General features: G+C 41.7%; 1 protein-coding gene across 1 annotated transcript; it reads left to right on the top strand.

The window, feature by feature from the left end:
• Positions 1 to 27: 27 nt before the first annotated feature.
• Positions 28 to 22,232, top strand: TAF1 (TATA-box binding protein associated factor 1). The gene is made up of 40 exons (XM_072429628.1): positions 28 to 157; positions 1,270 to 1,387; positions 1,521 to 1,637; positions 2,991 to 3,110; positions 3,732 to 3,973; positions 4,654 to 4,866; positions 5,146 to 5,373; positions 5,740 to 5,944; positions 6,166 to 6,282; positions 6,731 to 6,898; positions 7,250 to 7,377; positions 7,654 to 7,761; positions 7,969 to 8,142; positions 9,166 to 9,339; positions 9,426 to 9,530; positions 9,898 to 10,098; positions 10,188 to 10,329; positions 10,805 to 10,935; positions 11,028 to 11,108; positions 11,353 to 11,502; positions 11,656 to 11,778; positions 12,717 to 12,892; positions 13,396 to 13,637; positions 14,025 to 14,238; positions 14,320 to 14,485; positions 14,921 to 15,132; positions 15,714 to 15,822; positions 16,181 to 16,279; positions 16,419 to 16,596; positions 16,675 to 16,742; positions 18,156 to 18,278; positions 18,612 to 18,704; positions 18,814 to 18,898; positions 19,279 to 19,346; positions 19,429 to 19,545; positions 19,811 to 19,933; positions 20,417 to 20,515; positions 20,613 to 20,763; positions 20,895 to 21,069; positions 21,491 to 22,232. The coding sequence occupies exons 1-40, from the start codon at positions 50 to 52 to the stop codon at positions 21,705 to 21,707; spliced, it is 5,868 nt and encodes a 1,955-aa protein (XP_072285729.1). The 5' UTR covers positions 28 to 49; the 3' UTR covers positions 21,708 to 22,232.
• The last annotated feature ends 1,313 nt before the right edge of the window (positions 22,233 to 23,545 follow it).

The following is a 23,545-nucleotide window of genomic DNA, read 5'->3' as shown; positions in this document are numbered from 1 at the left end:
ACAGAGCGGGATTGCGGTTGGGCTTCCGGTTTCCTGTTTGCTCTCAGCCATGTCGGACTCGGAGAGTGATGAGGAGCGGCCTTTTTCTCTGGCCGGCTTTCTGTTCGGAAATATCAATGAGGACGGACAGCTGGAGGATGATTGTGTGCTGGACAAGGTGAGTGCTGGGGAGGGGATGGCTGGGGCCCCCCGGAGGATGGCTGGGGCCCCCCGGAGGATGGCTGGGGCCCCCCGGAGGATGGCTGTGTGCTCCGCTCCCTGCAAACATCCGTGTCCCCAATACAGTGCAGGAAGAGGGCACACCACTGGGGACACACCACTGGGGACACTGAGCATCTCAGGATATGAAATTAAATAAAGTTCTGATAAACGTCCAGGGTAAAATTCATTGCAGATGCAGCAAAACAAAGGCCCAGCAAAGCCTGAGGGCTCTGTGAGATGGGTGTCCCCGGGGCCAGGATAACCGGGACTACCTGTCTGTGTCTATGGAGCCTCACCAGGAAGGCCGGCACCATCATTGTGATGTAACAACAGAGATTCTGCCCCCTGGAGGGTTACCCCACCCCCGTCACATTACCCTGACAGTTAGCCTATCCCTGCTAAGCCAGAAAAGGGGTCACACCTCCGGGGAGAGATTTCATCCCATTTCCTGTTCTGGTGACAACAAACAGGAAGAAATGGAGTTCAGGATAGAACCTGAATAGAGGTTTCAAATGACTCCCTCTGGAACCCCTCAAATTTCATACATGCAAATTATTATTATTATCATACATGCCATAATTCTCAATTCTGGACCCCTCCCTACCCTCTAACTACCATCCTGCCCCCTTCCCCCATATGTCTCCAAACTCCTTGAACGCCTTGTCTACAAAAGACTCACCCATTACCTGAGCACCAACTCTCTCCTTGACCTCCTCCAGTCTGGTTTTAGAGCTGCCCATTCCACTGAAACATCCCTTACTAAAGTGGCCAATGACCTCATCAGAGCTAAGTCTCAAGGCAACTTTTCCCTGCTCCTTCTCCTTCCCCCCCTACAGGACACAATGCAGGAGTTTAGTGATATGGGGATTGGAGGAGCACAGAGCCCTGCAGGTGACACGGGAGATCCACGCTCCCAGAATTGTCACTTTCTGCAGGCCAACCGTGGATTGTTCTGTTCAGTCAATTTATTCACTTGTATCTTTGCAGAAATGAATCTTTTCGTGGCCCTATGATAATTAATTTTGTATTATCTGTCGTTCTCATGATTTGCTTTCTTCTTTCTATTAGGAGTCCAAGAAGCACTTGGCCGGTCTGGGAGCGCTGGGCCTGGGAAGTCTCATCACGGAAATCACATCCAGTGTGGATGAATCTGCGGAAACAGAAGGGCTCACCTTGGATGATGATGGTATTCATCCTCATATGAAATGCATTGATTCCTCTCCTTCCTGATCTGTTGTCACTTTTATGTGATGTCTGAGCATGGACGGGACAATAGCTGGGGCAGCATGGAGGGTCAGAGTGACATCTTTGTTTTGTAGGTTGGGTGAAGAGCACAGACGATGCCGTTGATTATTCGGATATTAATGAAGTGGCTGAAGATGAATCGCGGAGGTACAGACAGGCGATGGGGAATCTCAGTCTCTCTCGAAGGACAGGTAAGAGGTCACTACAGAGAGTGTAAAGTAAACATGGAGGCTGCAAGTGCTGACCCCTCCTTGTGAAAACACTACCTACCTACCTACCTACCTGTCTGTTATTATACTGCTGATCACTGACCCAGGACACGCTCCTCACATCCAGTGCTTTATTTACTGTTCTTTATACATATTCATTGTCATTGACTCAGAGTATTGAAGCCAATTGGCCCCCAAATTTTTTAGAGGAAGACAGCAATGGCAGCCCTTTATTCTTCCAATGAGAAGGCCTGTGGGGGTTCATAGAGGTTTTTGTCTGCTTTATTTGCTGCTTCAGTGACAGATCATCTGGATCAGTTATTTTTATAACATGGAGGAACCCTGGAAATAACTTTCGGGTCTTCAGGGCCCCCTGCTATAATTTATATATCCACAATACACAGTATATTAGTGTGGGGGTCAGTGGGAAGAATTCCTCTTACATTGCTGACCATTAGGAAGAATGTCACCCTTACAGATAGCCAAAAAGATTATTGGTGTCACTTAACCTCTCTAGCGTTTTAATTCCGTTCAAATTTTCATGCAAAAAGCGTTTCTTTTTTTTTTTTTGCATGAAAAATTATTTCACATTGTAGGCTATACTTCTTAGACATAACTCACTGAAATATGTCCAAAATTTATTAAATTAAAATAATAAACTTTAAATTAAAAACACATAAATCTTAAAAAAAAAAAAATTGAACATGTAATGTAAGTGTACAGTAGCATGTATAATATAATTATATATATATTATATGAACATTTCTTTGTATTGGACTCAATACAGCTAGTTTGTATTGAATCCAGTCCAAAATTTTTTGAATTTCCTGCCGTTCCACCTGCACCGACGCATGCACCGACGTCACCCGGAAACCCCGGAGAACGTCTCTGCATTGCGCGACTGAGGATCAAAGAAGACGGACGTATCCACAGGACCTGCGGAGACCAGCAGGACGACGGGGGACAACAACAGAGCAAGGTAAGTGTTTTTTTTTTTTTTGTTTTTTTTTAGGTTACCCCAAGTGTGACTCGGGAATACCTCTATTTGCATGTAAGATCCCCCCCCCCCCCCACTCGGAATTACCGCTGGGGGAGGGGGGGGGGGTTAAACTGACCTGAGACACACAAATTGCTGATTGCTCAAGGAACCCCGAGCAAACTTTGGAGGAACCCGGGTTGGGAAACACTGATCTGGATTGTCTGACACCCTGGGAACGTGACGGAGGAAGAAGGGTTGGAGGCTAATAGAAATCCTTATCCTAAAGTTGGACTTTAGATGCATGTATAAAGACATTCATTGGATGATTTGTATCTAACTTTTTTTTGTCTATAAAGATGATGATGACGACGATTATGATGCAGATTGTGAAGACATCGATTCTAAGCTTATGCCACCTCCACCACCTCCACCAGTATCAATTAAAAAGGATGAGGACAAAGGAGTAGCATCCACAGGTAATTGGCTACTGGTTGTTAGGTGTTTTGGAATAAACACGGAAATCTTACATGTTTTCAAACATTACAAATAAGCCTTTCTGAGTGACCCCATGGCACAGCAGCACTCATACTGGAAGGGAGGTAGTCAGCACTGTAAAGGGAAGATGTTTTCAGGAAGGGGTAGCACAGGGGTGACTGTATCCAAGCCACTGGTGGGGATTTATATACGGAGTTCTCAAATAATGAAGTTTATAGCTGATGAAAATGGGTACTTGTAATGGGACATGGCACCCTCTCCCACTTCTATGCCCACAATACAAACATAAGCTTACTGTGCTTCAAACTTAAGGGGGAGCAGACTGTGCACAGTGGGAGTATTTATTGCCCCGGCTCAGTGGTTAGTGGGGGTAAATGAGTTAGTGCATGATGTCAGTGGCAGGAGGAATAATGCACAACTTTGGATGTCAGTGGGAGATATTGCACCTCATTCTTGGTGTCATTGAAAAGAATTGTGTTTTAAATATTCAGTGTTGGATGACCACTGCTGTAGGTGATGCTGATTCATGTTCAGGAAGCTGTACAAACCCATCTGTGATTTTTGTGTATGAGTAATTATGTTGTGTTTACATTTTGTTTTAGTCTCTGAAGACGGAGATGGAATCATATTACCTTCTATCATTGCCCCCTCGTCGGCTAATGTGGACAAAGTGGACTTCAGCAGCTCTTCAGATTCAGAATCAGAGATAGGACCACAGGAACGAGTAAAGGGTGAAGGCAAAGAACGAAAGCTAACCTTACCCTTGGCTGGAATAATGCAGCGAGATGCCACCAAACTACTGCCCAGCGTGACTGAGCTTTTCCCAGAATTCAGACCTGGAAAGGTACTTGCAGCAAAGTTATCTATGGAAAGTTTTACATTTTTAAATTCTCTCCTCCACCTTTCTGTAGCACAGTGTCAGATCATATGTGATTTACACATGCTTGGTGACTTTACATTTCAGGCTTGGCGATTGGCTGTTAGGCTCTGGTACTGCATAATGTCAAGATGTTACCTGCTCACCTATACCCAGAATCAATGGGTATATTGCTTGTCTCCATTGAAGAGGGGACTATAATGAGACTCCATTTACCAGTAATCGTAATGATAATAATAGTATTTTATAATGATGTCTTCACACAGGCCTTTTCCGAATCGCTGAGAAAGAAAGAAGTATTAAACCAAGTCTTTCTTTGGTCGTTCTAACGTTCTTTGCCACTAGGGCTGTCAATACCAAGTATATTTACCACACAGCCCTCCTGCCTTCACTATGGACTTCAGACTATCGTCTGAGCAGCCAGTCTTCAAGACTGAGTGCCAGTCACATGTATAGTGAGAAATCTTCTACATGTTTTCTAGTGTAGGTCTAGGACAGACTTTAGGACAGATAGCTCATGGTTCATATGTTGAGTTGTATTAAGCAGTTGATAATTTAAATTCTCTGGGAGCAACATATCCCCTGGGGACACATCTGAGAAATTTATTTTTTTCATTCTTACTATGTACTGGTGAATTTCTTGGCAGGTGTTGCGCTTCCTCCGCCTGTTTGGTCCTGGTAAGAACGTGCTGTCAGTTTGGCGCAGTGCTCGCAGGAAGAGAAGGAAGAAGCATCGGGAACTGTCACAGGAATCACAAATGAAAGAAGAAGAAACAGAGGCATCAACAGAGAAGAAATCTTGCTGGGAGTATGAATTCGCACCACCTCCCCCACCTGAGCAATGCCTTTCTGATGATGAGGTGAGCATCTGATATAATTTTTAGTATTCGCAGGAAGCCCTGATCTTGTGTACACTACCCACATAGACCCTAAGTCTGAGTATTGCCACCTCTCCCACCCTGCAGCCAGTTACAGCATTGCAGTCTATGGACGAAGAACGTATAAGAACAATATATATGAAATTATGATGGGGCATTGGACCAGTGACAGTTTATCTTCAAATAAATTCCTGTAATCCCAATCAAACTTTGTATTTGTGATATATGTATGACCTGAGACCAGTATTATCCTTCATGCAGATCACCATGATGGCTCCTGTGGAGTCCAAGTTCTGTCAGTCCACTGGGGATACTGATAAGGTGGCAGACACAAAGCCGAAAATTGCAGAATGGCGGTACGGCCCGGCACAGCTGTGGTATGATATGCTTGGAGTATCAGAAGACGGCAGTGGATTTGACTATGGCTTTAGGCTTAAGGAAAATAATGAAGAAGAAGAAGAAGAAAAGGTGGATGAAATAGAGATATGTGTGAGTGTTTAATATAGACAATATATATATATAATATAATACAATACAAAATGTAAAAATATTGGTGGATGTCAGTATGATTTCTTATTTCTTATTGTATGTCCCATTGGATAAAATACCTGGCAATATTGCCAGCCCAACTATTGCAGATGCACTTAATTTAAAAGGTCACCCCACTCACTTCTCTGTGCTATGGAAAGCACTGCTGCGTTGTCACCCTGGCACTACTGTACCTAGGAGGAAAGGAGTCAAGTAGTGCATTAGATAAAACACAAGGTCATTGGTGTTTTAATAGGCTTTTGATACAGTGCTTATTAAAAGTATTTTTGTAAATTTAAAATTTATTTGGGTTCTGATCTATTTAAGAAACCGGAGCCCACAGAAGAAAACACAGAAAACCAGTTTCAGGATGAACATTTCTTGATGGTGACACAACTCCAGTGGGAAGACGACGTCATCTGGAATGGGGAGGATGTGAAACACAAAGTAACGAAGACACAAAGAGCTAGCTTGGCCGGCTGGCTTCCTTCCAGTATGACCAGAAACGCCACGGCATATAATGCCCAGCAAGGTACATCGTCCATATTACCATCACAGCAATTATCAATAGAATCATCCATGTTTCCATAACAATGATTGATGTTGTCATCCATATTCCCATCACCCATATTCCTATCTCAGTCTCTGCAATTATCAATGTATCTGTGAGCTAATTTATGATTATCAGTGTTTTCATCATGGGCTCTGCTGTATGCAGGGATTATCCTCTAATTCTCTGGAATCTTTGTGTAGGACTTAATCGCACTGGATCACTTCTAAATATTCCAACACCTCTTATACAAAAACCAAGTTTATCCGGAAACCTCATGTCACCCAAAGGAAAGGAGAAGCATCCTCCTGAGCAGCAAAGTAAGTATCAGCTTGTTAATAATATTAAGAACAAGTATGGCTGCTTTGAGTTGGATTGCAGTTGAGAACATAACATAGAACTGTTGGCTTTCCCCTTCCTGCAATATGGTGACGTCAATCCCTAAGTTGTAGCATTTTCAGTCCTGGATGCCAAGCTTGTAGCTTATCAGTTTAGTTGTTGGGTACAATTACTTTCACTCCTTCCCAATTACTGATTGGTAGGATGAGGCATTTCTTATTTGTTTGTATCTTTCATTATTCCCTCCCAACTTAGTGCCAGGAAATTTAGGGTTAATAATAAAAAAGTAAGAAAGGATGGTTGTGTTTTATATGGTATATTATCATACAAAAAGAAAAAGGGGTCTTTAGATGTCACTTATTGTTCATTATAGTCAGTAACACATGTCCAAATAATCAATGTACAAGTAATTTTTTTTCTCATATCCAGCTTCCATAGAAGAGGATCGCCCATGGTTTTCCATTTTTCCCATTGATAATGAGGAGCTTGTCTATGGACGGTGGGAAAACAACATAATCTGGGATGACCAAGCTATGGACAGAATACTAGAGCCTCCGGTCTTGACCCTGGATCCCAACGATGAAAATATTATCCTAGGTATGTGGTCTGTATACGTGTGTGTATATATACAGTGTATGATTATTTAGTATTTATACATATATATACACACATGTGATGTGCCAGGGGAATGCTCCCTTGCCAGCTCCCAACCAATGTTATGAATATAATGTTCTAATACAAGTGAGAGTGCATCATGCAGATTTGCACCCACCTCCCTTCCATAGCAAATTATATTTGTCCCAGTCAAGGCACTGTTTAGGCTGTGGCCCTGGAGACTATCAGTTTTCTTTCAATCCATAAATAGAGACGTATTATTTACATCCCTGAAAAAAACACTGAATCGGGTAAATGCAAACCTTCTCAAATCTTTTCTTGTTAACCTTACAGAAATTCCAGATGAAAAAGAGGAAACCACATCAAATTCACCTTCTAAAGAAAGTAAGAAGGAGTCCTCTTTAAAGAAAAGTAGGATACTATTGGGTAAAACAGGAGTAATTAAAGAAGAGCCACAGCAGGTGAGTGATGTGTTTTTTCTCAGTTTTTACTTACTTTAAGGTGCCTTTTTATAAAACCGAGAATCTGACATTCACACGCTCTGGTGAGGAGTCCATTTACTTGTGGCTCAGTGAAAGTAATTGATTCACCACCTGTGAATGTTTCAACAATTGTCAGTTTCCCTGTTTTATAAAAAGTCCCCTGAAGACAATAATATTTAAATTTCTAAAGAAAATAGCAAAAATATTTGAAGTTCAAATCTATCAATCTTGTTATTTTCTTTTTCTCTTTTGAAGAACATGTCCCAGCCAGAGGTCAAGGACCCATGGAATCTATCAAATGATGAATTTTACTACCCTAAACAGCAGGGCTTGCGGGGAACGTTTGGAGGAAACATAATCCAGGTATTTTTTTTAGCAGTATTTGGGGTATTGTCTTTGGGGTGATACACCAAGCTCTAAAATCTGGGAGTTGACCCAGAAGGTAAAAAATAGAGACAGAGAGCTTAATATTCTAGAGGGTTAGAATGAACATTGCTGTAAAATAGCTCATCTGTTGTGATTTTCCAGCTTGATTTTTGGATAATCTGTTTTCTTTTTCACCTCTTCCAGCATTCTATTCCAGCCGTGGAGCTCAGACAGCCATTCTTCCCTACACACATGGGTTCTATGAAGCTCAGACAATTCCATCGTCCCCAGCTGAAGAAATACTCATTTGGGGCTCTGTCCCAGCCTGGACCACACTCGGTTCAATCTTTACTTAAACACATCAAGAAGAAGGCAAAAGTAAGTTTCCCTTTCATGGAAGAACCAATCAAATAACCAATTCATTCACACACCAGTCCGACAGATCTAGTTGTGTTTGGGGGGGATCGGTGTTGTTAGATAAAATGTTGCAGGGAGAGCAGCAAACAGGCTTTGGTTTCGATGGTACTGTAACCCAAATAGTAAAAAAAAGGGTTGTGGGGTACTGCATCTCTTTTAACAGAAAGAAGGTCTTCTCTTTGTAGAAGGAAGGTGTGGGGTGTTGGATCTCTTATAGTTGGGGGAAGGTGAGGGGGTGCCGGATCTCTTATAGTAGGAGGAAGGTGCAAGGGGTGCCAGATCTCATATAGTAAGGAGAAGCTGCGTGGTTGCTGAATCCCTTCTGGTAGGAGGAAGGTTTAGGGGGAGTTGCCAGATCTCCTATGGTTAGCTAAGGGTGCGGGATCTCTTATAGTAAGAGGAAGGTTCGGGGGGTGCCAGATCTCTTAAAGCAGTGATAGATGAAAGACATGATGTACCGGACCCTGATAGCATTAGGAGTCCCCAGCCAAGTCTGAAACAATGTAGAGAGAATTATTTTTTTTATGTGGTTTTCCCACTATTCAAATAGGGACCCAGTGTGCAAGGACCAAAAGCAAAATGTTTTAAGTTCAGATTCATCAATTTCAGACTTTGTTAAACCAACACATTTTGGATTCAAGGGGTTCTCCTCTTCAGGGCTTGGTACTGTTAAACATATTGGGTTCTAATAATGGATTGCATTCCATGATCTGTGTCTGTAAGTCATTGGCCTCTAATGTTCCTAATCTTTAGTTCTGTTTTGCTATACTGTACCCCAAGTTGACCCTTTGCTGTTTTAGCTTTGAGCCCTGAGCTTTTGGTTTTACATTGCTATTGATGCTGCATTTGGGATACTTCTGGGGTGCACTTTGCACAGATTAACAGTTCTTCCTTGGTCTGTGGTGGCTACTATCATAGTGTATGGTCTGATTACACATCTGAATGTTTTACTTCAGCTTATTTATGTAAATTTTTACCTTTCAGATGAGGGAACAGGAGCGTCAAGCGTCTGGAGGTGGAGAGATGTTTTTCATGCGTACTTCACAGGATCTCACCGGCAAAGATGGAGACCTCATTCTGGCCGAGTACAGTGAAGAAAATCCGCCATTAATGATGCAAGTTGGCATGGCAACTAAAATAAAAAACTATTACAAAAGGGTAAGGGCTGCAGGACCATGCTGATAACTTTGCTGGTAATCTTTAGGGGCCTTTTTTATCGTTTTGTAACATTTGTTTATTCATAGAAACCAGGAAAAGACCCTGGAGCCCCAGACTGCAAATATGGAGAGACTGTGTATTGTCACACCTCGCCATTCCTTGGCTCTCTACATCCTGGACAGTTATTACAGGTAAGATTATTCAGTTTATATAATTTAAAGAGTCCTACTGGGCTACTTTGCTCCCCATTCCCTATATAAATTCTTTAGTAGGAAACAATACCATGTGAAATCGGGTAGACAGCCCAATGTAAACAGAGCCACAGCAGTTAATGTGGATACATTTTCTCCAAAGCTTAGATTTAAAAAAAAAAAAAAAATGTTTTTTCTTTTTCTATCATCTTTATTCAGTGTGGCTGAGCAGAGTAAGTATCAGGACTGCATAGAGAAAGAAGCAAATCTCTGATCTGTATTTAGTTGTTTTGTCTGGAGTTAAACTTTGGGTTTTCTGTCTTTTTTTAACCATTTACTATAACAATCTTGTATTTTTATTCTTTAGGCATTTGAAAACAACCTATTTAGATCCCCAATATATTTACATAAGATTCCTGAAACTGACTTCCTGGTTATCCGTACCCGTCAAGGCTACTACATACGTGATGTGGTGGATATTTTTGTGGTGGGTCAACAATGTCCCCTCTTTGAGGTTCCAGGACCCAACTCTAAACGGGCGAACACCCACATCCGTGACTTCCTGCAGGTATGTGGCCTGTCCCTGATGGGACGAACTTGTGCGGAGCGCTCAATTTACAAACATGTCTAACATTCCCCTAATTTAACCTTTTCCAGGTTTTCATATACCGGCTTTTTTGGAAAAGCAAGGATAGACCCCGTAGAATTCGTATGGAGGACATTAAGAAGGCTTTTCCTTCCCATTCAGAAAGCAGTATCAGGAAAAGGCTGAAGCTTTGCGCTGATTTTAAAAGGACAGGTAAGATTGTGCTTTAGAAATGAACATGTGCATCATGGCACAAAACTACAGAACACTCCAGCACTTCCAAAAACCCCATTTTCCCTCAGCAATCTGCTTGCTTTGCATTGTTTACAAATTGTTTAAATGTGAAAGTATAGTAAAGATACAATCTAAACAAAAAATAATAAAAGAAATGAGTGTCTTCCCCTTCTGCGAGGAGAATCCTTTCGTATAACTCGAGTTTTACTTTAAATGGCCCTGCTTAATTTTGTCTAGCGATCCCAGATTTATTGATATATCAGAAAAGGTTTAAAGAGAAGTGAAATATTTTAGACTTTTATTGTATTTTCATTTTTAACACTTACTGCTTATTTAAACTCTTTATATTACAAAATAAACATTTAGTTCTGGGTGCAACTAAACCTTTCTGTATAATAAATTCTATTCTAACCCTCTGTACATTGCCTTTGTGGTTGATTTCTCCTCGTCACAGGAATGGACTCTAATTGGTGGGTGTTGAAGCCAGATTTCCGTTTACCGACGGAAGAAGAAATTCGAGCAATGGTGTCACCTGAACAATGCTGCGCATATTATAGTATGCTTGCTGCAGAACAGAGATTAAAGGTCAGCCATTTCTGTGCCGATCCGTGCAGTTTATAGATCATCATCTAACTTTTATGCTTCACAGATACATTTACAAATTATATTTCTTGCAGGATGCTGGCTATGGAGAAAAGTCCTTTTTTGCTCCAGAGGAAGAAAACGAAGAAGATTTTCAAATGAAGATAGATGACGAGGTTAGTGCCTGGGCATGGTCTGATCTTTTTATTTGAATGTCTATTTTAAAACTGATTCTCCCTATATCAGGTTTGCTTCTTTTCTCATAATAGATTGTTCTGTCTTGTAAGATTGTCCTGATCAGACCTGCTGCTTGTCTTATTACAGACTGTCCTCACTTTTTCTATGTTCTTAACTGTTCCTGGTCTAATAACAGACCGTCCTGCTCCTTGTCTTATAACACAATATTCTGAATCCCTCTAGGTCAGGACAGCTCCTTGGAACACTACAAGAGCATTCATTGCAGCAATGAAAGGGAAATGTTTGCTGGAGGTGACAGGAGTTGCAGACCCCACAGGATGTGGGGAAGGCTTCTCCTATGTGAAGATTCCAAACAAGCCAACACAGCAGAAGGTTCGTACCTACACTGTCCAAAGTAAAATATTTGGTTGTATATACACTTTAATAATGGCATGCTGTGTATGTTGTATGGGATCAAAATATATGCAGCACACCTAACGCTTGAAAATCTTACTAAATTAGATTTTTTTTTTTTTTTTTCTACAGCAAGATGATAAAGAACCCCAGCCAGTGAAGAAAACTGTGACTGGAACTGATGCTGATCTGCGTAGACTTTCTTTGAAAAATGCCAAACAACTGCTGAGAAAATTTGGAGTCCCTGAGGAGGAGGTGAGCGCATAAGGAAGTTAAAGTGCTGGAATGATTTATGTAGAGCTGTGGGCAGTATGGTGGCTCAGTGGTTAGCACTCTGGCCTTTGCAGCGCTGGGTCCCAGGTTGGAATCCCAGCCAGGACGCTATCTGCATGGAGTTTGCAGGTTCTCCCTGTGTTTTTTTGGGTTTCCTCCGGGTATTCTGGTTTTCTCCCACATTCCAAAAACATGCAGTTAGGTATTTGGCTTCCTCAAAAATTGACCATAGACTGTATTAATTACATATGGCTATGGTAGGGACATTAGATTGTGAGCTCCTTTGAGGGACAGCTAGTCACATGACTATGGACATTGTACAAAGCTGTGTAGTCTGTTGGCACTATATAAATACTGTGTAATATTAATATTCAAGCTAAATTTATTAATAGTTTCAGGGCTCATGTCCTTGGATGTTGTTTTCCTGCATTTGACAAATGCACCTCAGATGCAGCTTAGTACAGTCCCATTTACTGTAATTAAGCAATGAAAATTACAGTTTGCAGTCTTGGATTGAGCTGTGTCCTGTTAAGGTGCTTGCATGCAGCACTTTTCTTTCAAGCCTTTGAACATTCGTTGAAAAATAAATGTGTCCAAATCCTTATTTAAAAGATAGGTACAAGATAGTGTAAAAGATAGTGTAATATGTTGGCGCTATATAAATCCTGTTTATTAATAATAATAATAATAATAATAAAAATAATAGTGTACAATGAAGAGTAAAGTAGGCACATTGTTATGGACAGCCATATGGAAAGGGGGCCTGGGCTGGATTTTGTATAGGTCAGTATTGGAATATTCTTTGAGATGTTACACTTCTTCTTTTTGGAATACAGGTGATTATTAGTTGCAAGAGCATCAGGTATTCTAAAAAAACAGTGCTAATAAAGCTCCTTGTATTTTGTTTTTTTTTGTTCCAGATCAAGAAGTTATCTCGATGGGAAGTCATTGATGTTGTAAGAACGATGTCTACAGAACAAGCACGTTCTGGGGAAGGTCCCATGAGTAAATTTGCCAGAGGTTCAAGATTCTCAGTGGCTGAACACCAGGAGAGATATAAAGAGGAATGCCAGCGAATATTTGATCTGCAAAACAAGTATGATATTTTATAATCCAATAAATTCATTTTCAATAGATTGGAATGTAAATTTTAGAAGAGTCTCTGATTCAGATAGTAGCTTTGGTGAGGAACTAAAATCTCCAAAAGGTAGAAATTCTTATGCCCCCTGTATGTTTAATTTCTGTCTGTTTTATAAGAAACATTGTCACATTAAGGGCACGGAGCTGTCCATGATGGATGCTTTGGTTCAGTACTGTCTCATTAGCTGACCTCATACAATCATACAGATAAAGATTTCACACATTCATACAGAGTGAGGTTATTCCAGGCTGTGGCATAAAAGCTCAGACATTAGGCACATGTAGCATTTTCAGAAGTAGACCACATGGTTAAAAGCCTTTTTTATACTTTAAAATTTACATTATTAAATGAAAAGGGAAAACTATAGTTCTGAAAACAATTATTTGTCCCGGACATCTTGAAGAAAATACAAAATGTTTCTCTTTAACCCCCTCTGATTTCTTTTTTTCCCTATTCAGGGTATTGGAGTCTGCAGAGGTTTTGTCCACAGACACAGACAGTAGTTCTGCAGAAGACAGTGACTTTGAGGAAATGGGGAAGAACATTGAGAATATGCTGCAGAACAAAAAGACGAGCTCCCAACTGTCCCGGGAGCGAGAAGAACAAGAGAGGAAGGAGCTGCAGAGGATGTTAATGGGGGAAGACAGCGGTACTGACAAGGAGAGGAGTCGAAAGGACAAGAAGGACAGAAAAGGATTTTGTGAGTATTTTCACCACCCTAACATCTCTAACTGCATCCTAGTTCCTTTCTCCCTCCTTAGCAATATGCTAATAGTTAATAAATTAAACATTTCCACTTTCATTACATAGTCTGTGCTTCCCTGAGAGTCTTTAACTTTTTGATGTTAGTCCAGAAAAGTTGGCATTGCTAAGCAGGCTATGCTTTCATGCAGACGGCTCTATGAAATGCCTACATGTGATTCTGAACCTGCACGATTGAAAGATCTGAAATCTAATACATGACAAGTGTGGGCCAGGGACAGTCAGGCTGGGAAATGAGAAGCTAAATGATGATGGACATCCTTGAACCAGGAAAATTGTTGGGTTCTAACTTGCTGCAGTTTTTGGTAATAACCTTTCTTTATAGCCACAGGCTCAGCTGCTTCTGGAGGTTCCCACAAAGATGATGACACAGCATCTGTGACCAGTTTAAATTCTGCAGCGAGCGGTCGCCGACTGAAGATTTACCGCACATTTAGAGATGAAGATGGTAAAGAATATGTTCGGTGTGAGACGGTGCGCAAACCTGCTGTTATTGATGCCTACAGCCGAATTCGCACTACCAAAGACGATGAGTTTATGTGAGTAATCCCGGTGTCTGGGCAATGGGATGCATTGTGCTTGGGTCGGCATCATCTGACATTGTCATTTCTGTGTTTCAGCCGGAAGTTTGCTCTGTTTGATGAACAACATCGTGAAGAAATGAGAAAAGAAAGGCGACGAATCCAGGAGCAGCTCCGCAGATTGAAGCGCAATCAGGAAAAGGAGAAGCTTCGAGGTCCTCCCGAGAAGAAGCCCAAGAAGATGAGGGAACGGCCAGATCTGAAGGTAACATTTAAGGTTTTGTTGAAGCTACATTATCCAAGCACCCAGAGTGCTTCTGAACTCTACACTGTCTTGAGTTTCAAACCTGGGTCATATTTAGCGTTGAATACCAGGAGGCAGCTCTATATTCAATATAAAGTGTGTATAACAGCTAGGTACCAGTACTTCATGGCTAAAGCTAGGAGAGAAAGACCCAGCAAAAGCGGGTGTGCTTAACATGACGAGAAAACAGATTTAAATGAGCTGGTTAGCCTTCTCCTTCTCTTTTTACTGTCCAATCACAGGCTGGCAGAGGGAGAAGACATTTAAGAGTTTGTGCAGAAAATTCAGGTCTCCTTTTAGCTGTTTTGTGGTTAAATTTGTATTTTTATGATAAAGGTTTCCATACAGAACATTGTGGGTTTCCTATATGTTAAATGTTTTTCTTTCTCCCTAAAGCTAAAATGTGGTGCTTGTGGAGCGATCGGACACATGAGAACCAATAAGTTCTGCCCCCTCTACTACCAGACGAATGCCCCTCCATCCAATCCAGTGGCCATGACAGAGGAGCAGGAAGAAGAGCTTGAGAAAACAGTAATACACAATGACAATGAGGAGCTAATTAAAGTTGAAGGAACCAAGATTGTTCTGGGCAAACAGCTGATTGAAAGGTAAGAATTGTTTTTTTCCATGGAAACCTGTGCACTGTTTTCACGGTTCCTCTGCCATGAACGAGTTTAGCCAAAAATAAGCATCCATTGTTCGCTATGGTATCTTCTGAACCGCCTAAAAGTACAGCAAAGGGTCGCCATATTGTATGAGAGCAGCAATCTCTCTGTAGCAGTCTGACATACACCTTGTTTAGCTACTGCTCTCCAATCAGCACTGTTCCAACTCCCTGCTAATTTGTGCACTGTAGCTGTAAAAAGGCACAGGTGGTTTGTTAGATTGCTGCAGAGAAACCACTGCCTTTACACAGTACGCTTTACTTATCTCCAAAGTAAAGTCAGCCACCCTTCACCCTTCTTTCTTACCACCTCTTTTTCGTGCACTCACTAATTTTGATTAGCACTGCACCAACACCCACCTCTGTGCTTACTGCCCACCTCTGTACTATGCACCACTGCAGTGTAGGTCCTTTCCATATTCAGTCAGTTCAGATTTTATTTTATTTAGTTTTTATATATATATCATAATACAGTAACTCTCTCCTCTATGCATTCTCAATCCCACCCTTTCCCATGCTGTATAGTGCTGACGAGGTCAGAAGAAAATCTCTGGTCTTGAAGTTCCCTAAGCAGCAGCTGCCACAGAAGAAGAAGAGACGAGTGGGAAGCACCGTGCACTGCGACTACCTCAATGTAAGTACCAGCCAGGTGTTTGTCTTTAGTTCACAGCTGCAGGTACAATGCAGCAACCAGCAGATGGAAATAGAGAATCATCCTAATATATATTAGGCAGTCTGCCCCAGGTAAGGCATTTTCTAGGTACCTCACGCTGGGTGCTTCGTGTCCTGGGTTTTGTTGCTGAACCCCTGGCTTTAAGATACAAAGCTTCAGACAGCTGACACAATGCTGCAGAATGGGAGACTGATATTTACTTACTTTAGACTATAGAATACATTTTTAATCCCCCATTTTTTCACAATGAAATATAATTTTTCACTTCGCTTTTCAGTTGAATTACCACTAATAAATTATAAAATCATGTCTGTTTTAGCGGCCCCATAAATCCATACATCGCAGAAGGACGGATCCCATGGTCACTCTGTCTTCTGTCCTGGAATCCATCATTAATGACATGAGAGATATGTCAAATGTAAGTAGTGATTTACTAAATGTGTGGTGTGGATTTACTAAAGGTCTGTGGAGGAAATCAGCGAAGTACTTCCATAATGTATTGTATTTATTAAACTATTGTCAGCACAAATGCTCACATTTTGTAATTTTTCCCCTAGACATATCCTTTCCATAGCCCTGTCAATGCCAAGGTTGTGAAGGATTACTACAAAATTGTGACCAATCCGATGGATCTGCAAACATTACGGGAAAATGTGCGCAAGCGGATGTACCCATCCCGTGAGGAGTTCCGTGAACAGGTGGAATTGATTGTAAAGAACAGCATACTATATAATGGTGAGAATGCTGGAGATCTGTATTAGCTGTGGGTGTAATGATAATGTGACAAATCCTAATCAAATCTTCTAATTGTAGGTCCCAAGCACTCCCTGACACAGATCAGTCAGGCCATGTTGGACTTGTGTGATGAGAAACTAAGAGAGGTGAGAGTTGTCTATTACTACACGTATAATACAGGGAACAAGGGGAAGAACATTAGTAAATAACAAGGCAAAGCCATCAGCATAACATAAAAGGTGCACAAAGAAGTCTTTGTTCCCAATAATATAATCTATATAAAATATTTGCTTAAAATGATATCCACAGCTTCAGCCCGTAGATGAAGTGTGCAAATCTATGGTCCATAGTGGGCTCAGAGGTGCAAAAGCTTGAATATTACAATTCTACAGACACAAAGGCAATGACCAATTGTCAGACCTCCCAATAAATGTCACATTTCCCTAACTCTAAGCAAGTGACACGTATAGGAACCTGCACACCTCCTGTCATCATGTGTGGGGAAGTACAAAGGACACATTCATAAGGTCACCATTACTGAAATGAAAGTATACATGCAGTACCTTGTGACTGAAGAGTTATAGGATGTGGGAGACCACATCCTGGTACTGACATTATCATTGTGCACACACTGAACGTTTACAATACTAACAATAAAACAATCATGGTGCAGAAGCTTTTTGTTTGTTAGGCCATGTTGCTGTTATGTATTTTCTATAAGGTTTTAAAGGAAACTTGTCCTTTCTACTACTATTCATTTATAGGGTTTTAAATTCTTAAAAAAGGTGGACACGCCCCCTTTATTTCTGGAGTCAGCGATGGATTTCTTCATAGCTAACATGGTGCCAGAGCTGCACCCTACCTCCTGCACATTATGGTGCTGACAGTAGGGGTCGCGTCTCCAATGTAGTCACAGTGATCCACTGTATAATTGTAAATTATTTCTAGGGAGATCAATAACTTTTTTTTTTAATTCAGGTGATTGTGCAGCATTTTATCTCAGCAATAAGTTTTCCTGCAGCTATTGCTGTGCAATCACCTTGGTGGCTGAAGCAGAGAACATTACAGCATAGCATGGAGCAGCAACAACTTTGCTGACCAATAGCTAGAGACTGAAGATTAAATTGCTGGTTGCAGATCTCTTTTTCCTAGTTATTGTGATGAATTGCTGCCACATTACCCTGCCTGAAGTGGCTGTACAGCACTGCTGTGTATAATGGCAGTCACAGCCTGTGCCCTGCCTGCTATGTTATCTGGCCAGGTCATCATTCTTGGTGCCACTGTGTAGTTTACACATTTTTGTTAGTGGAAGTGTACATGGTGATTAGAGTTCACCTACTAGGAATCACTTCACCTACAACTGCATGTGGGATAGGGGGACAGTTTGGCATAAGTTTCTGGTTGTTGGCATTAGGTGTATTCTAGTCAGCAACCATCGCTTCCCCATCGATGTCCTTTTTTACAGGGGTAGGTTGTTGTGTAGGCCTAGGATATAATAATGCAGCCCGTGTGTATTATATCATCATTCTGATTAATTCTTTGTGTCTTTGGCATTACAGAAAGAGGACAAGCTTGCCAGGCTGGAGAAAGCCATTAATCCCTTGCTGGATGATGACGATCAAGTGGCCTTCTCCTTTATCCTGGACAATATAGTGACACAGAAGATGATGGCGGTGCCAGATGTGAGTTCCTCTTCTCTTACCTCTTGTCTGAATTACTGATTTCTGAACCCATCAAAAGAGAAAATGCTTAACGAGATTTCACACAGAATCCCAATGAAGTGAATCAATAGAGGTGTCTATATGATCCATCTGTGTCTCCTATCGGCCTTTTTAGGGAACTCGATTCTGGGGACACATGTAACATCAGTGATGGATCTGTGCATTGTAGGGGGGGGGGGGCTGAAGTTGGGCCCTTACAGACATGTGTGTCTATACATTCATATTCAATATATTTTGTTCATGTCAATATTGCCCTATAAAGGTCTCACATTATTTTTCTTGAATTGTCCACAGTCATGGCCCTTCCACCTCCCTGTCAACAAAAAGTTTGTTCCTGACTACTATAAGGTCATTGTCAACCCAATGGATCTGGAGACCATTCGCCAGGTAAGAGGGTCAAATTTTTTTTTTTTTTTTTTTTTTTTGTTTTGTGATCACTTCTATGACTCCATTGTATCTTATTGTATAATAAATGTTTGAAATTCTTCCTTTCTAGAATATTTCTAAGCACAAGTATCAGAATCGGGAAAGCTTCTGCGCCGATGTCAATCTGATCTATACAAACAGCATTAAGTATAACGGTGAGTTAAAAGCAGATGCTGCTCTGGTCACTGACCCATATTATGAGTGTGTGGCCCCCAGATATACAGACAACCCAATGCAAATCATTTGCTGCTGTTCTTGTGCAATGAAAGTGAGGAATGGAGGTCCAGGTACTGACAAGGTCACTCATATGTCAGTTGGGCGATTTCTCTTTAGTAATCCCAAGAATCCTGTAAATAAGTGGCGAACCAGCCCCATACCCATTGTTTGTTTCACATACCACCCCAAGCATTTGGGGTTGTTTACCTGTCGTCTTTTGTTCAAATGAATCTTTTAAGATCTGGGAAATGGCTTTGTAAGCCCCTCTCATCGCTGTAGTCTGTCATATAACATAATTTTCTCTTCATTCCTCACACAGGGACAGACAGTCAGTACAGTAAAACGGCGCAGGAGATTGTAAATATTTGTAGTCAGACTCTGGCAGAGGTAAGAGGGTTCCGTTAACATTTAAGGTCCCTGGAATTGGCTCCGGCTGTGACTAATGGTCCTTCTCCTCTTATTTTACCAGTACGATGAGCACCTGACACAGCTAGAAAAGGACATCTCCACCGCTAAGGAGGCTGCTCTGGATGAGGCTGATCTGGAGAGCTTGGAACCAATGACTCCTGGACCTTACACCCCACAGGTAGGTTACAAGTGAGAGGGGTCAGGTACTATACAGTCCCAATTTACTGACACTGGACAGTCTTCCTGTCATTGTGGACTAATCCATAGAAAATAAAGGAATTCACATCCTGAATGTGATCAAATCAATATTCCCTGAGTTCTGGTTCTGTTGGGAAATTTCTGATATTTGGGGGATATTATTGGGGGCCCTCAGAGCCACTCTGTCAGGACATCTGCCCATTCAAGGGCTTACAAGCTAAATTGTGTGATTTAATTCTTTTCAGCCTCCGGACTATTATGACACCAACACTTCGCTCAGCATGTCCCGGGAGGCTTCTCTGTACCAGGATGAAAGCAACATGTCTGCCACAGAGGCAGCGACGGCCTCACTGGGAAAGAGGAGCTTGGTAATATATACAAAATATTCAATAAATGTCATTTTCAAGATCTATAGCTGATAATGGCCGACAGACATGCAAGTCCCTGTGAAGGATTTCTGGTCATTCATAGGTTCAGGTTGCATTGCCGGCATCTCAAGTCTCCAATACTTGTAGTGAGCACTGAAATATGGCGAAGTCTGTGCTTCATATTAATGTTCATGAAGGGAGGGGGGACTCCATGTTAATGTCCATAGATGGGTGGGGGACTCTATGTTAATGTCCATGGATGGGTGGGTGACTCTATGTTAATGTCCATGGAAGGAGGGGGGGACTCCATAATAATGTCCATGGTGATGGAATGGGGTGTACTAGATCTCATAGACCTGCGATAGTCATTTGACCACAGACATTTTTCCTGGGTTCTATCATATCATAGCGCTGGATATTCAGCACAGGGTCGCTAATTTTTCTGCAGTTTTCCTGATGGTTTCCTATGGTTTGTATTTGTAGATGAGATTAGGACGAGGACGTCTGGGTGAAGATGACTCCGATGTTGATATCGAAGGATTTGAAGAAGAGGATGATGGCAAACCAAAGACTCCGGCTCCTGTAAGTCAGCCCTGATGAGAACTAGTTAGAATAGATGACTACTAGTTAATGAATAGTTTGGGTTCATCTTCATCTCGTACATCTATCCCGATTGTAGGAAGTGGAGGATGTGGATGGCGATTTGGCAGAGGAGGAGGAGAGCGCAGTACAGCAGCCACAGGCCAGTGTCCTGTATGAAGATCTATTGATGTCGGATGGTGAAGATGATGATGAAGGAAGTGATGAGGAAGGAGATAATCCCTTTTCATGTAAGTCAACCATGTCTGTACCAAGTGGAAGCCATGTTCCTCGTATGGGGATGATTGTAGAAAAGGGGCGATGATTGGGGTGTCATTACACGTGTCATCACATGCTCACCCCTGTCTTATTATCTCTGCAGCCATCCAGCTGAGTGAAAGCGGCAGTGACTCTGACATTGAATCCGGAGGAATCCGACCCAAACAACCTCACATGATGCAAGAGAACACCAGGATGGGGATGGAGAATGATGAGAGTATGATGTCCTATGGGGAGGGGATGGAAACCTCACAAGGAATGGAGGACAGTAACATAAGGTAAAGTACAAATGATTTATCCTAATTTATTATTACCCCTCAGAGCCACACTCCCTCACCCTTGGTAACAGATGCACACCCTCTGAGTAACACCTTCTGATAGACACCTTCTCATACCCTCACCCCTGGTAATAGAAGCACACTCTCGGAGCCACACCCCCTGATAGACACCTCGTCAGCCCTGGCAACAGCCAAACAGGATGACTCCTTTTTAATACTGTCATTGATACAATTGTAGTATTAAAAAAAAAAAACTTGTATAGAAGGTATATATTTGTGTGTGTACTGGTATGATATAGAAGGTATATATTTGTGTGTGTACTGTTATGGTATTGTGGTCTGTTGTCTCCCCCCCCCCCTCCAATATTGCAGATTTTACCCTTTTTACTGTACTGAGAAATGTTTTGATTGCATTTTGCAGTTATGGAAGTTATGAAGGACCTGACCCTAAATCCAACACCCGGGACACCAGTTACAGCAGCATAGGGGGTTACGAGTTGTCAGAGGAAGAGGATGAGGATGACGAGGAGGAGGAGCGCCATGGGCCCAGTGTACTGCACCAGGTCCCGTTATCTGAGGATGAGGACAGCGAGGACTTTGCATCCCTTCATGGTGACAGTGACAGTGACAACGAGTAGAACGATTCATTGCTCTGGAGTCATTGAGGGGTCACAACCCAAAATAACCAATCACATGTCTGGGGTGCCTCTTAAAATATATATCCAGCTAAGCCCTGCTGGGTTTTTATTGCTCTCTGGGGCCCCTATGTATACTTGGTGAGCCCTGCGGTCTGATGGGGCCCCCCCTGCATTCGGACAGCCTGTACTTTGGTTGGTGTATCTGTTTTCTCCGTTATGGAGCCGCTTAGTGATTTTTTACACTTTGTGAATGGCGGATTCAGTTCTGTATCAGAGCTCTGCGCCCCCTGGTGGCCCACTGTGTTTATTCATTTTTATGTTCTTTTAGGGTGTGGCCCCTGAGCTGTCATCCTGATCCCTGGCTTTCCTACTGCTAGGTAATGAAGCCAGAGATGGGGATGACACTCAGAGGCAACACGTGGTCACCCCACACTTCTATCCTTAGGGTTCTCTTTATGAACCTTTGCTATGTAAATATGTTCTAACTTTTCATGTTTTGTGAAATAAACTCTTATTATATTGCCACCGCAATTGTCTTTTGTTACGGGGGGATAAAGGGGACCTTTCTTATCTGAGAAGTATGGGCTTCATTGTTCTCCTTCTACCTGGGCTGAAACAAGCATGTAGCTAGTGATATTGCACATCATCGTTACATAGTAGGTTAGGATGAAAAACACGTATGTCCATCAAGTTCAACCGCTAGGGAAATACACATATCCCAGATATTATAAACCCTATGGACATAGTTGGTTCAGAGGAGGCAAAAAAACCCCGGGTACAATTTGCTTCAACGGGAAAGAATTCCTTCCTGATCCCATGAGGCAATCGGATGTTCCCTGGATCAGCAGTCTCTGTTATCTTTTCTATAAATCCTTAACCCCCAGTTATATTCTGTGCTTCTAGATATCATCCAGCTTTTTCTTAAAGCAATCTATGGAATTTGGTGAAACTACTTCCTGAGGGAGCCGATTCCACATTTTCACACCTTACAGTGAAGAATCCCTTCCTTATCCGGAGCTTAACCTCCCTAGCAATATTCCTGAGTGTGACTCGGGGATGATATTACTTGCAAAAAGTGGTAATCCCGAGTCACACTTGGGGTCGCTAAAAACAAAAAACCCCACTTGCCTAGTTCCTTTGGCATCCTCCCGCATCCTGCTTGTCCGTCCAGAACCTTGGGCGGTATCCTCCTTCTCCGATCCCCCGACGACTGCAGAGACGTTCTCCGGGGTTTCCCGGTGATGTCAGTCCGTGCATGCATTGGATCTTGCGGGAGGTAGCAGGAAATTCTAATAATTTTGCATTGGATTCAATGCAAAAAAAACTATTGAGTGCAATACAAAGAAATATTATTATTTTTATATATATACATTATATATATATTTATTTATTTATTTTTTATGCACCTTTTTGTATTTTTGTATTTTTTTTTTTTATTGAAAGTTTATTATTACATATTGGACATATTTCGGTGAGTTATGCCTAAGAATTATAAGCCTACAATGTAAAAAGAAATTCCATGCAAAACAATGTAACACTTTTTGGCATGAAATTACGGACAGAATTAGAACGCTAGGGTAGTTAAACTTTTTTTCCTCCAGATTCAAAGAGCGCCCCCTTGTTCTTTGTAATGATCTCAGTGAATAATTGGGAAGAGAGTTCTCTATACAGACCATTTATATATTTATACAGGGTGATCATATCCCCCCTTATACGGGAGGGAGAATAGATTCAGTTCAGCTAATCTCTCCTCATAGCGGAGCTCCTCCATTCCTTTTATTAGTTTAGTTGCCCTTCTCTGCACTCTCTCCAATTCCACAATGTCCTTTTTGTGAACT

The sequence above is a fragment of the Pyxicephalus adspersus genome, chromosome Z, assembly GCF_032062135.1.
Source record: "Pyxicephalus adspersus chromosome Z, UCB_Pads_2.0, whole genome shotgun sequence".
NCBI lineage: Eukaryota > Metazoa > Chordata > Amphibia > Anura > Pyxicephalidae > Pyxicephalus > Pyxicephalus adspersus.
This window is presented reverse-complemented; position numbering and strand designations above follow the sequence as displayed.